Source organism: Hyperolius riggenbachi, chromosome 2 (genome assembly GCF_040937935.1).
Source record: "Hyperolius riggenbachi isolate aHypRig1 chromosome 2, aHypRig1.pri, whole genome shotgun sequence".
Lineage (NCBI taxonomy): Eukaryota > Metazoa > Chordata > Amphibia > Anura > Hyperoliidae > Hyperolius > Hyperolius riggenbachi.
This window is the reverse complement of record NC_090647.1, coordinates 78,063,071-78,078,538: the sequence shown is the minus strand read 5'-3', so window position 1 is coordinate 78,078,538 and position 15,468 is coordinate 78,063,071. Positions and strand designations below refer to the sequence as shown.

Genomic DNA, 15,468 nt, shown 5'->3' with positions numbered 1-15,468 from the left:
GCATGTACTTGCGTCGCTCTACGTCGGACTGGAAGTCGTGTAAGTCTATGGCGGCGCATAGATTTTAAATGAGTTGGTGCGGGGCTGTGCGGTGCGCATGCGCAAAAGTGTATGTTTTACAATACGCTTCTGCCCACTTCTGCGTTCCAAAAACAGGAAGTGACCACAATCACGTGTCACTTCCTGTTTGGCCAGGTGCCTGAAAGGGAATACAGCATTTAATGCAGTAATACTTGAAGGCTGTTAAGCTTGGAGGTGTAATCTCCACAGTCAGCATACAACACATAAGCTGACGTGAAGGAGGTACACACACCAGCACAAGGGATCAGGATATCCCCAGATTAGTGGAGGAGAGGACTGACTCCAATAGGAGATTGTGGTGCACAGAGCCGGTGCAGATCCGAACAGCCACAAACAACACTTTCGTAATAACGTCTCAGCGCAAAGTAGCGCTGAGCGCATAAACCAGGACTGAGGAGAACAGGACAGGTAGACAGAATGAACGCTTACTTAACTAGCCACTACTTAGTGACAGCAAGCGTCCACAATAAAACAGACTGGAATGAGGTAGCCAATGCGTTTGCAGCAATGGCGTGCCTCACAAAGACAGGACAGGATAGTCAGGAAATAGCAGGATCAAGATAGATGAACGTAACACAGATAAATATACAATAAGTATGATTTCCTAGCGTATTACAATTACAGCTATCAATGAAACTATTTGTAACGTCTGACTAACATATGTATATATCGGCAATGAACCGATATATGACATAAGCAGGAACTCTGACTAAGACTGGAGTAATACAGGGAACAGGACTCAGAAGGATTCGCTATCTCTACGCAGAGATGAACGCAATCCACAAACAGGACCAGGAACAGGATAACTAGCTCAGCGTGCTGGAACGCTGACTAACGGAACATAGGATATAAACAGTTCGTGTACGTATATATCAGCGACACTGAGGTGGGGCACGAGCAGAGTAACAGACTGAATCTGAGACTATGGTAGCCCATTAAGCATTGCAGGAAGCAGTTCTTTATACTGAGGTCATCCAATGGAGCAGACCTGCAGATTCCCACACAAGTGAATGGTAATTAATCACAGGCTGACAGCAGGAAAAGGCAGACAATGATATGCAGCCTGCAGGAAAGGGATTGCCCCTCCATTGCAGCAGACAATGTTTGTTTACACAAAAGCATATTAAACTGTCATTAACTTCAGAGCGACTGCAGATGGAATCAGCAACTAGTTTAAGTGCAAACCAAACTATGCAAGAAAATGTATGTAATGACATCAGAACTGCTTGGGTTACAATACCACTGCAGCCAGCAGTAAACGCTGCAGACATGATCATAACAAAGGCCTTTTTTTGGCAGCGCACCACTGACGCCAGTTTACAGTCTAAAACCGGCACAACACAGGAATAAAAGACCTAAAGGAAAGTTAAATCATTTTTACACCACTGAAACAAAAATTTTGCCTGGAGTTGGTATAGCGCTATATTAGGACTCCTAATATACTGAATTATAGTTAATAAAATGGCTCTGCAATTTCTTGATGAAATAACATTAAAGTGCATTATTCTCTTTTGTTATTTTTTTTTCAGGGCCAAAGGTGATAGAAACGCATGGACAGCAATTCCAGATAAACTCAGACAAAGGAAAGATGCTATTTTCTGTGGACGATAAAGAAGTTTTAGTTGGGACTGACAAGCTGAGAGTCACAGGTTTGTAGCAAAAAAAAAGAGAAAGAGAAGAGAGTGGAATATATATATATATATATATATATATATATATATATATATATATATATATACTCAAATGAGTAATCTGGTCCTTAAAGAGAATCTGTACTCTAATATTTTTACAATAAAAAGCATACCATTCTATTCATTATTTTCTCCTGTGCCCCTCTGTGCTGTTTCTGCAACTCTCTGCTGCAATCCTGGCTTGTAATTAACAGTTTTAGGCAGTGTTTACAAACAAACTAACCAGCTTCTAATAGGCTCAGCTAAGCACAGTGTATGAGTCATTCAGAGTGTGCAGGGGGCCTGCAGAGGGTGTGTATCGCTTCTACCAATCACAAGCAGCCCTGCACATTCCACACAATCAAGCTTTAGCCCGACAAACAGGACAGAGGAAAGATACATTGATTTATTACAGAGACAGTGCAGTTAGGAAAGACTGTAGTAAGCCAGAGCAGATTAGAACAGGCATAGGAACTTATAGGATAGAAGAACTAAGGCTGAAAAAATTGTTACAGAGTCTCTTTAAGGCATACCTTAGCCGTCCTAATAGTTAAAAACAGGGAGGGGTGGGGGAAGCAGGCATATGTAGCCAGCAGTCCTCATGCCCACGAACGTTTTCCAGGTGTGCAGCTGAGTTGGTTGTGGTATGCAATGTTACAGGCAGCAGCATTTAAATTAACCAGAGACATAGATTAAGAAAGATTTGATACTTACCTGCGGCTTCCTCCAGCCCCAGAAGCACGTGAGTCCCTTGCCGTCCTCCCCCGGTCTGCCATTCAGCCGGCATCAACCCCGGTAACTGGGGTCAGTTGGGGTCTTCTGCGCATGCATGGACCTTATGCACATGTGCAGAAGACCTAGCTTTATTACTGAAAATAAAAATGAGACTTTTCTTTGCGCCTAATGTTCTATTAACTATCCGTGCTACACATACAATTCATTATCCCATAAGTATATTTTTACTTCAGTGTCACTTTACCTCTCCACCATACTTTTTTCAGATCCTGGTGCCTTCATGGGGCTTTCATAGGGGCAAACTGGGCATTACCTCAGGGTCCAGGATTGCTGCCGGGCACCACCAGGTCTACCTTTAACTTTATTTTTGGCCCTAGGGCCCCTGCAGAAATTTCAGCAGAATTGTGACTCCCCTGTCCAGCAGGCATGCCCCTCCCTAAGTCTGTGCTCTCTTCATCCCTGCAGTAATCTCTTCTCTTTGACCCAGTGCATGTTATGAACAGTGCCGGCCTTTCCCTCTCTATTTTTTTACATTTAACTGATACTTAGTACTTAGTGGCCAGAGCAGGCAATCTGCAATTTTAGGTGCGAGTAAACTTCATCCCAACCTTTGCTAAACCTTCTTGCTAAAAGTCACAGTTCCAACACTCTCTCTTTGCTGCCTTCTCAAACATAGTATTGCAGTTACCAAATCATTGCCTTCACAAAACTGTTTTAGTTTTCCCTTTTCCTTAATTTCTTGACCCAAGGCCATGGCCACACAAACAGTGTGATATTTTCTCGGAATTTGCTTTAAGCAGTTACAGTAGCTCCTCTGTTATGACAATGACATCATCAGACTTGGCTGTAAAGATTACATTCTCAATCCCTTAATAGAACTGCTCTATCTCATGTATAATTCTGAGTTGGAACTTGGAACATATACTGGAATGACAAAAACTTTGAAGGGGTAGGCTGCTATTCAAACTACCCCACCCCTATATGTTTTGACCAATGAACCTTAGGTGAATTGGTGATTACATCCTTCAGGACAATGGCCATTCCGTTGCTATGCTGATCCATCTCAGCTAAGAATCTACCTGCAAAGCCTGCCAAGGTCGCTGCTGGATCTTAAAGTGGACCCGATCCCAGAACATCTTCTCTGCTCTAGAATATAAGCAACAGCATAATAGCCTTTAAAGAAAAACATTCATTTGTTACAGCTTACAGAACTCCTACAATAAATCTGCAGTGTCTACTTCCCAGCTTCGTGGGAGCATAGAAAGATTTAAACTCCTGTGTTTACATATTAGCACATAACTCTGCACAGCCGCGGCACAGAGCTGACAGCTCAAACTACACTTGTGATTACCAGTACTTTCTGAGATAGGAGAATTAGACTCGCTGTTCTCTCTAAATTCACTCAGTGGATTTCTCAGTGTTTTCTTGTAATTAATGTAAGATACTCCTAAGCTTACTGAATGGATTGCTAATACACTCACTTAGGGTGATCATACACCAAAGAATCTTGGCTATACAGATTTACCAAATCTATGTAGTATAAGGGCCAACAGATTAAACATACTTTGAAAATATAATTTTGATACATAGATCGTTGTATGATCTTTGGCTTTTACTGCCCCTAGGCCAAGTATGTTGGGGCTCCCTTTTCTTGTGCAGCAGCACCCCTCCCATTCCATGTGCAGACTCCTCTTCCATGTGTAACATCCATGCACAGCAGTGCCCCTCCCATTCCATGTGCAGCCCCCTCTTCCATGTGTAACATCCATGTACTGCAGTGCCCCTCATATTCCATGTGCAGCCCCCTCTTCCATGTGTAACATCCATGTACAGCAGCACCCCTCCCATTCCATGTGCAGCCTCCTCTTCCATGTGTAACATCCATGTACTGCAGTGCCCCTGCCATTCCATGTGCAGCCCCCTCTTCCATGTGTAATATCCATGTACTGCAGTGCCCCTCCCATTCCATGTGCAGCCTCCTCTTCCATGTGTAACATCCATGTACTGCAGTGCCCCTGCCATTCCATGTGCAGCCCCCTCTTCCATGTGCAACATCCATGTAAAATACGTAACGACCCCTCCCATCCCGGCAGTCGCTACTTTGACCGCCTGCCATTGGGTCGCCGTTACAGATCCATTCCTACCAAGACCACCAGACATTTAAATACTTTCTTTCCCCAAGCCGTCCGCCTGCTGAACTCGAGCTACCACCCACGCGAAACACGATAGTCTCGCACTGTCTCATTCCTATGTAGCAAACCCTATTTCCTTTGTGGCCTTTCCAGAAATCCGGCCTTGTGTACGGCCTTCCTTAGTTTAGAATGTCCCTCGAGGCAAGGTCTGGAGGTGTGGTCTGCTAGTATAGTTTACCACAGAGTTCCCCAACACTGTCCTCAAGGCCCACCAACAGTACATATTTTGCAGGAAACCACACACATGCACAGATGGGGTAATTAGTGTCTCAGCAGAGCTACCTCTGGATTTATACAAAACATGCACTGTGTTGGTGGGCCTGGAGGACCGGGTTGGGGAACTCTGGTTAACAGCTACATGGAGCCATAAGTGATAGTTGTGTAATCAGTGAATACCAATTATTACTAACCACCAGTCAGGGCAGCTGCCAGGCAGTGGGAGGTGCTACACCTTCCAAGCCATGCCATACACTCTGGTATTGGAATAAACAAAGTTAAAAGTCTTTCCCCTGAGAAAAGAAGAAATCCAGGAGGAAGTGTGACCAACTGACCATAACTGCCTGGAAAGGAAAGGCTCCGGAGTAGTAAAGGATAGTTAGATTCAGCGGTTAGCAAGTTTTTGGTTACTTAAAGTGTAACTGTCGAGCATAAAATCAAAAATCAATTCTTTATTTTTATCTGGTAAAGAAGTAACTAATAAGGATGATAACCAGGCAATTCAAAAGTTAAAATCACTATTACTTTTCTTGTTGATAAATGATCATTCCCCAGTTTACCGGACTCTTATTTGGTACACTGTAATGATCTGCGGTCGATTTCCACCGACAGCGCACTCCAGGTGCGCTGAAGCAGATGGGAATCCCCACAATCACAGAAGAAGTGTACCCAGTATGTGCAAACACATATGCAAAGGGAAATTCCAACCAGCAGGTGGAGCTGTGGAGTACAGAGAAGCAGGTAAGACCACAGATGTCAGATTGGAATTGCACGACTTGAAACAGAACAGAGCAAACAGAAACAAGATAACAAGATAGTAGAGGACAGGAACAGAAACAGACTATGAATGTCTACCAATCTAGTGGCCCCCCGGCGACGATAGACATATGAAACAGACCAGAGGGTGAAGACCAATCGCACAAGAGGCGATGGCTATCAGAGATACAAGACTGAGTAAAGACAGAGCATAAAGGAAGATACAGCAATAGGTACAATGTGAAAGCCAAGGAAAATAACAAATGAAGTAGCTAAACGCGGTCACCGCACGTTATGCGCAACAGTGACAAGCGCGTTAACGGCACGGTCACCGCACATTAAGCACAACAGTGACAAAACGTACCAACCCTGACTAACACAGAGAACAAAGACAAACAGATAGCGGGAACGCTTGCTAATCAGTTGTCACACCAGACAACAGCAAGCGTTCGTTCCAGACAAAACAGACAGAAGGAGTAACCAGTAGCAACCGCAGCTAAGGTTATACTCCAAGATACAGACAAGAGGGGAACGCTTGCTAATCGGTTGCCTCACACCAGACAACAGCAAGCGTTTGTTCCAGACAAGACAGACTGAAGGAGTAACCAGTAGCAACCGCAGCTAAGGTTATACTCCAAGATTCAGACAAGGGAGATCCACCGTCTTTAACGCTAGGGCGAATGCGATCTAAGAACAGGACAGAACGATTCACTGTCAGCCACCACTGCCGACAGTACAATCGCACGGACAAGACAAGACAGAATAGGCAGTACAAATATACACAAACTTGACTGCACTAATAGGAGTGCAAAGAGCACTCCCCAAGAATAAACTACACTAGAATATAGACAATCCAATCCAAACAGGCTGAGGCTCAAGGTGAGTCTATCAAACAGAACTTATGACGAGAAAGGAACTCTGGGAGGAAGTGACATATATACTGAAAACCTTCCAAGGAAGCAGACAAGCAATTTGCATGACAAGTGGATGTAAATCAGTCCACAGCAGCAAGCTGACAAAAAAGGCCTCTTTTCCCTGGACTGCATTATGCAACCTGCATAAGAAACCAACCAAATGTCCAGGGAAACACGGCCAGCAAAGCTGATTCTAACATACACACAAAAGGAAGTTGCAGGGCATGCTGGGTTGTCCTTTTTTGCTTCTCTTATTCCCTTCAGACTTAACTAGTGCAGCCTGATTGGCTGAAGCCTCTTTCCCTCCTGTTTTCCCCTCCCACACCTCTGTTCCTCTCTGATTGGCCAATATTTCTCATACTGAGACAATGCTCTTTCTAAAGTGAAGGGCAGGCAACGCATACACAATCAGGCAGAGGAGATAAAGGGAGGAAATGACATCAGCATTGGCTTCAAAATAGCCACACTTAACATGGGAAATGCTAAGAAGAATCACTAAAATCAAAACATGGACAGTGCAATACAGATGTTATAGTATTTATCTACTTATATATGTGTTTGCTTGTTTTCTGAGACAGTGTGGATGACAGCTCCTCTTTAACCACCCTGGCGTTCTAATAAGATCGCCAGGGTGGCTGCGGGAGGGTTTTTTTTAAATAAAAAAAAAACTATTTCATGCAGCCAAGTGAAAGTTGGCTGCATGAAAGCCCACTAGAGGGCGCTCCGGAGGCGTTCTTCTGATCGCCTCCGGCGGCCAAAAGTGACACGGAAGGCCGCAATGAGCGGCCTTCCGTGTTTTGTTTACTTCGTCGCTATGGCGACGAGCGGAGTGACGTCATGGACGTCAGCCGACGTCCTGACGTCAGCCGCCTCCGATCCAGCCCTTAGCGCTGGCAGAGCGGCGGCGATCAGGCAGCACACGTGGCTGGCAAAGTGCCGGCTGCGCGTGCTGCTTTTTATTTCATGAAAATCGGCCCAGCAGGGCCTGAGCGGCAGCCTCCGGCGGTGATGGACGAGCTGAGCTCGTCCATACCGCCCGGCTGGTTAAGCAACCAAACTGAAGTTGATCTAGGATGAAGTAGGAAGTAGAGTAGAGTTGACAGAGATGGATTAAGATAAGATGGGGCCCTAGGTAAAGCAGTACCCCTTTGTCCCCCCCTTGTGGGTCTATTGTTAATCTGAGACTTGAGGGGGGGCAGTAAAACTAGTTGGGCCCCCAGGCAACTGCATCGGTTGCCTTGTGCATGATTCTGCTCTGAGAGTAGAGTAGAAGTGGTAAGTAGTAGAGTGACCAACAAGACATAACTGAAAATATAATTTGAGCAGAATGAGATGTGAGGCGGTGTGCGATAATCGCGAACGCTACGCTCCCATGTGATACACACAATTATTTGGAGAAGATAAAATTTAACAGATGCTAACAGTGATTATTCCAAAAATAATGAGAGAGTTATACCATAAATCTATAAAAAGATATAAATTTTATTGTAAACATGTCTAATAGAAACAATAAAAACCCATGAGATGGCCATCTCCTCACATAAAGCCCGCACTCGTACCACTAACACACACTAGCCAGGCAATGATGTGAGCTCCAGAGTGGAAGCGACAGATGAAAGGGCAAAGATCAAGGCAGTGACCTGCTCAAAGTTCAAGCGACAGTTATGGAAGCACTCCGATATAAAGCGGCAGGATTCTTAAATGACCAACCCAAGCAAAAGGCCAGCGGTGATGGAAGCAGCAACAGCAAAGCTTATGCCATATGGCAACCAGGTGGGGTGCGAACCCGGAAGGGGAGTCCGGTGGTCGGCAAAGAGGTAATGTATTAATGCATGGAAACAAGGGGGTACATTTACACTAGGGGGACATCGACCGGGGGCAACGAGGTGACAAGTCATGTGACGTATCATGAGGTCGATTGCCAAAAGATTTCATACTGCAATCAGTCAGGAATCAGCCTGCAGCATATGGCGGCCAACAGATCTCTCTCCGATCAGATTCGAGATAAGAGAGATCTGTCTATTGGTTGATCGGCCACCAACATCGCTAGATGTATGGTGTATGTACAGGTTTAAGCTAGTTGCATTGAATAACAATTATACGTTAAGGATAGTTTTTACGTAGGAAAAGTATAATTATATTTTGGGAAATGTTCTTCTCTCCCGCATCCTATTTCTCCACTGTGATCAATCGTATTCCTTGACCTCCATTTTAAAAATGGCAATGACCCTGTAAAAGCTTCTGGTCAGCACACTGTTAAACTGTAATATTGCCCACTTGCGGGATAGGGAAACATGCACATTACCTTGCTCATCAGTTGTCCTTTCAGTTATAACTGACAGCAACTGATATATAACAGACAGCAACTGATATATTTCAGTTCTGACAAAATCTTGTCAGAACTTGAGGGAATCATTGTAAGTAGAAAATGGTGAGTGTCTGAGGGGAACTGAAGGTGAGGCAAGTATGTAGCATTAATTTGCAGGTACATCATGTGTTTATTTTAAATAATTTTACTGGATTCAGCTTTACTTTAAGAGCACAGCTGCAATTTATATAAATATATTTTAGGATAAGCCTGTTTTTTCTTAGTAACTGTAGGGAAACACAGGCAGTTGTAATTACTGACACTTTGCTACAGGAACCTCGGGTTAATGAAGACTGCAGCACCTGGCCATGAATATGAGAGACTCAGAGAGCACATTTCTCTCCGCAGTTACCTGTAATTGAAGTGTTACTTCATATAATGTCTGCTGGACGCTGGAGGCATTTCACACAGAATAATGTCTGCATCTTACAGTCATTTAAAAAAATAAAATGTGTGCAGCATTCCCGGCGCACGCATTAAAAGCACCTGTGTGAAAATCCGGTAAATGTGCACTTTATGTAGAGTCCATTCATGTGCCAAGGCCATTAGCAGAAATCTTTGTTTAAGTCACAGTGGCGGCTGCTGATGCTGCTTTTAACCGAAGTCTCGGCCCCTCGCTAGTGCCACAGATTGGCCAGTGTGCAGCAGATGTGTAAATGATTTCCTAATGCTGGTTTCTTGGAAGTGTTTCTTATGTAGTGGTCACCAGGAGGGAAAGTACTAAAACTCAATGTGAGAGGAATACGGAGGCTGAAATTGCGGACGTTCTTTTGTTACTAATTGCCTGGTCACTGCCCCCCTCCACCTGACAGTAAAGCTCTATACTATACAGCTGTATTGCCTCATCAGTATTGGCTCCACTCAAGAATGAGTTTCTGTTAAACCACAGTGAGTGCTTGTGTTTTGTTGGGCTTCCTGACTCAGAACCCCGACCACACCCACTCATGGCTGGGTCAGTCCACAATGGGCCAGGGGTAAAATTAACCATTGCCCCTGCACAGCATATTCCTTCCCAGGGCCCTGATGCCTTGCAAGTTGGGCCCAACAAATGGCCACTCAAGTTTGCAGCTTTCAATTTCCGTTCAATACACTTCTAACATGTTATATTTGATACCATTTGAATCAGTGGCGTACTAAATTGGGTCCAGGGGGTGAGAGGCAACAGGCATCACCATGGAAGGGCCCGCTAAATTTTCCAATTAGCATTGAGGAGTCTAGGGATGTGGGGAGGGGGGTCAATCCTAATTCCTCTCACCCTCTCCATGTGCCCGCCTCCTGTGTCTACCTGCAGAGGTGGGCATAGCATGCACGTTGTGAGCGAATTTCACCTGATCCTGAAATACATCCATGGTCCTCAGCAGCCAGCCACTCACTCTACTTCCTTTTTACTGCCTGTCACATTATTACACGCAACATGCAGAGATTGGACAGCTGCAGAGGAGCACTAATGTATCGTGATCAGGTGAGATTCACTTTGCACCCTACACTGCAGGGAGACACAGGAAGTGGACCCATTGAGAGGGTGGGAGGAGTGAAGTTGACCTCCTACCCCGCAGGGTACCACCAGGCAAGCCATGTGAAGATGGGGGTATCACCAGACCATCAGGGATATCACATCGTGGGTGCCACTAGCACACCACCCCCTCAAAAAAATGGTTTGATTGGGGGTGGGGTGTCTGTACATAATCAACAGGTGTCAAATAGCCTAGGTACCCCACTACTTTGAATAGGTACAGTTTTTACACAATACAGCATCTATTAGTATATGTTCGTAAATTAATAGTAAGTTATGTAAGCATTGCAAACTTATATTGCAGATCTAGATCTTTCAGTGTTGCCATTAAACTGCCGTTCATATACGTTATTAATTCACAGTTGTTCTTGTGACCTTACACCACTGGGCTTGATTTCAGGTAATCTGTGAAAAATGTATAATTCTTCGTAGTTTTGCATATTCATAACTCCTTTAGGATCTGTGCTAGTTTCCATTCCAGGTAAATATCTCAACTCCAACCTCTTTTTCTCAGGCAAACTAGAATTGTGTCTCCCAGACAGAGCATGAAGAATAATCATCCAAAATGCTAACCCTCTTGTGGTCCAATTAGAGCACTTAATTGATGGCCTGGGCTTCTGAGATTTTGAGGAACACATTGGAATAACCCTGTAAAACTCTGATGATGAGGCTGTTATTACTTTCCAGTCAGACAGAGAGACAGGAAGATGCAGCTCTGTGGAGTGCTATCCTGTCACAGTCTGTTACTGCACACAAATGTACATTTAAATGTTTCATACATTTGCAAATGTTTCAACAACAAGATGGATGTGAATCACTCAGTAGTCTGTATAATCTGAATTTACCCCAGTACAGGCAGTCCTTTATTTTGGGGTTTAAAGTGGATCCGAGATAAACTTTTACTCATTGCATAATTGTGTTCCTTTCATATAGTTTATAGGGCATTCCTCAAGCCAAATACTTTTTTTGTCTTGTTTTAATACTCTAATTCCCTATAAACTAAATAAGCCTCGCCCACAGCTCCTTATGTGCCTTGGCACTGTAGCAAGGGCTTATGGGAGCTTAGTCTGGGCAGGAGGAGGAGGAGGTTACTAGCCATTGATTTCAGAGGCAGAGGGGAGGAGGGAGGAGGAGAGGGGACTAAATTTACACACAGTCAAGCTGATAGCATCTCCAGCCCTCAGCCTGTGACAATGTGACAAACAGAACATGGCTGCCCTCATTGTATCACAGGAATAAATAATCATAAACTGTTGAAGCTGTTTGCAGCTAGAGTTGCTGTGTAAACTTTAGATAAGATATATAGACAAGTTACTTGTTATAGTTAGTTTTTCATCTCAAATCCGCTTTAATGTAAAGTACACCTAAAGTGAGAGGAATATGGAGGCTACCATATTTCTTTCATTTTATACAATCTCTGGTGCCTGGCTGTCCTGCTAATCTCTTTGGCTGCAGTAGTGTTTGAATCACACACCTGTAACAAGCATACAGCTAATCCAGTCAGACTTCAGTCAGAAATAGAGATGTAGCGAACGGTTCGCCGGCAAACGGTTCCAGGCGAACTTAGGGGGTTCGCGTTCGCCTGCACCAGGCGAACTTTTGCGGAAGTTCGATTCGCCCCATAATACACTATGAGGGTCAACTTTGTGACCCTCTGCATCACAGTCAGCAGGCACATTGTAGCCATTCAGGCTACACTAAGCCCTGGAGCCCCACCCCCCCTTATATAAGGCAGGGTCCGGCGGCCATTACACTCACTCGTGTGCCTGCTAGAGAGAGGAAAGGGACAGCTGCTGCAGACTTTTTCTCCTAGGGACAGATTAGTTAGGTTCTAGGCTGCTTTGCTTGCTCCTGACTAGTGTTGGGCGAACACCTAGATGTTCGGGTTCGCGAATGTTCGCCGAACATCGCCGCGATGTTCGGGTGTTCGCGCCGAACTCCGAACATAATGGAAGTCAATGGGGACCCGAACTTTCGTGCTTTGTAAAGCTTCCTTACATGCTACATACCCCAAATTAGCAGGGTATGTGCACCTTGGGAGTGGGTACAAGAGGAAAAAAAATATTTGAAAAAGAGCTTATAGTTTTTGAGAAAATTGATTGTAAAGTTTCAAAGGAAAAACTGTCTTTTAAATGTGGAAAATGTCATGTTTCTTTGCACAGGTAACATGCTTTTTGTCGCCATGCAGTCATAAATGTAATACAGAGAAGAGGTTCCAGGAAAAGGTACCGGTAACGCTAACCCAGCAGCAGCAGCACACGTGATGGAACAGGAGCAGGCGCAGGAGGAGAAGGCCATGCTTTTTGAGACACAACAACCCAGGCCTTGCATGAGGACAAGAAGCGTGCGGATAGCATGCTTTTTACCGGCATGCAGTCATAAATGTAATAAAGATAAGAGGTTCAATAAACAGGGACCGGGCGTCAACGCTAACCCAGCAGCAGCAGACGTGATGGAACAGGAGGAGGCGCAGGAGGAGAAGGCCACGCTTTCAGGTGCAACTCAGGCCTTGCATGAGGACAAAAAAATGTGTGCGCAAAGCAATGCAATGAGTAGTTTTCAGGACACAATGGGCTATTCGGAGGAGCTATTCCCACCCCCACAATCTTCTACCTGTGAAAGGTCAATGGAACAGCCACAAATGTTGTGCCCGGATTCACAACCTTTTTCTGTGGAAAATGCACCTCGCACTGAAATGCAAGGCGAGGCCGAGGATGAACATGACATCAACAACTCAACATGACGCAAAATGGGGGCGGAACAGAAAGCTGCTTTCAATGTTTTGAAGGCCTTAATTGCCTCCGGTGGCCAGTTAGATGCATCATTCATCACACCCAAATCCCAGAGCAATGTGTGCAGGAATTTGAATCGCAGGAGGTGTACCGAGATCATCTGGACAAGTGACCGAGTGACCAAGTGACAAGTGAACAAGTGACAAGTGACAAAGTGAAAATTGACAAAGTGACCAGTGACAAAGTGACAAAATGACAAAGTGACAAAATGACAAAGTGACAAAATGACAAGTGACAAGTGACAAAGTGACAAGTGACAAAGTGACAAAATGACAAAGTGACAAGTGACAAAGTGACAAGTGACAAGTGACAAATTGACAAGTGACAAAATGACAAAGTGACAACTGAGAGGTTGTTCTGGGGAGCTCCACTGCACTCAGTCGCATATGAGGAGAGGTCTCGTCGGGACTGCTGATCCTCCTCAGCTTGCTCAAAGCCTTGAGGGTTCCTGAAGATCCTCTGCTTGGAGTTCGCCGGGGTTCAGCTTGGTGTCGGGGTCGGCGGCGTCCTCCTCACTCCAACGTGGCAGATCTTCTGTTGAAAGAAAAAAAAAAAAACATTGTTAAAAGTCCAGTACCGCTTCTGAAGGACTCACCAAGAGATGCAGGAGCGCTTCAATCTAGCGCACCATCGCTCGCTGGGTGATGTCCCTCCCTACGCGCTGGAATTCTACGCTGCACATGCTAGCACGCTTTTGCGCAGTGCCGAGGCGCATTCCAGCAGCTAGCTACCAAGCTTCTGTGGATCTGATTGGGCCACCATGTTGGATCTCTGCCAAGTCCTCCAAAATTTTGAGCAATCCACGTTGCGTGACTGAGCAGTGACAACTCTACAGTCAGCATTACAATACCACTGCTGTGTTTACTGAAGAAATCAATGTTGAAGATGGAAAACCGCTGGCATGATGCAAGTCGGGGATTCTGAAGATGAAAACGATCAGCGTGATGATACCAACATCAGGCAACCTGCCTCAGGAAACGCTGGTCCCAGCTATGACAAAGAACAGGACGAGGAACAGCTGGAGTTGGAGCAGGAATTGGATGCCCCCACTGCCGAGGGACAGAGCGGTGCACGTTGGACTTCCACAATTTAGCGGGAATGGACAGCAGAAGAGGAAGAAAGTGATGCTGGTGACGAATATGGTGCATCACAACAATCACAACGCTCACAAGAACATGAAGACAGAGGAGTCTGGCAGGACTCTCTGGCACACATGGCTCAATTCATGCTAGACTGCATTGAACGCGGCCCGCGCATTATTCACTATTCATTATTATTCATTATTCTGGAATCTGGACAACACCAATTACTGGGTTTATACCCAGTTTATACAAACACAATGTTAAAAAACTGATTGAAGAAAGTGTCAGACAGGTCAAAAATTGAACAATTCCAGCAGGCCCTTGAGGATGGAGACTTTAGAGAGGAGATTGACATCCTCCTCCTTCTCTAGCCAGTTGTACGCCTACAGACTGACTTCAGCAAACCCAGGAGGACCAGGAGGGCAGCAAAGAACACAAGCTGCTGCTAGTGCCCAAAAGGGAATGGTATTGGCAGTGTCCTTGGAGTGGGAACATTTTCTGACACCCATGCAGCAGCCCACAGAACAGCAATCGGGCAGTTCCACGTCCTCCAACACCAATCGCCTGGAGAAGATGGTCAAGGTCCAGGACTACATGTCAGATGGCGTAGCTGTGTTGAACAATCCATCTGCAGACAGACGGTGAGTGTGACAGGCAGCACAGAAGGACCATGGCAACTCACTCATAGTACCACAGTTTGATAGTGCTGCCCAAAAAATTATATGGATCCGTGGACCCGGGCACTGCGGGCAGTACTGGGAACTGGGAACGCAGATTTTAGTCATAGACTTCTTCCAGTTTCTGCGCAGAAATAGGTTTTAACTTTTGTCTGTGACTTGTGTCGGTAAAGGTGTATACCCGCAGTGGTGTTTTCTTTAATAAAGGAATATTTATGTACTGAGATGTATTAGGTGTCCATGGCCAATTCTGTGCTACTTTTATATATGTGAATTGATACTGGCCGCACCAGCTCACCAGTTTTCTTGACTAATAAGAATGATCCTTATACATATACTGCAGTTCCATGGCTAAATTTTTCATTTTTATACAACGCAGATTTTAGTACCTAAACACACGATACAACATGTTTTCCGGGGTCGGACTCTGAGGCACATACAGATGGTCCCGATCATCATCCTCATCATACAA

General features: G+C 45.0%; 1 protein-coding gene across 3 annotated transcripts in view; it reads left to right on the top strand.

Moving 5' to 3' along the window:
- Positions 1 to 15,468, top strand: part of SGCG (sarcoglycan gamma) — a 340,821-nt gene that overhangs the window by 282,641 nt on the left and 42,712 nt on the right. For all 3 annotated transcript variants that reach the window (XM_068266947.1, XM_068266950.1, XM_068266948.1), the window contains exon 5: positions 1,611 to 1,730. In XM_068266947.1, coding sequence (XP_068123048.1) covers positions 1,611 to 1,730 — 120 coding nt within the window. The remainder of the gene's footprint in view (positions 1 to 1,610; positions 1,731 to 15,468) is intronic.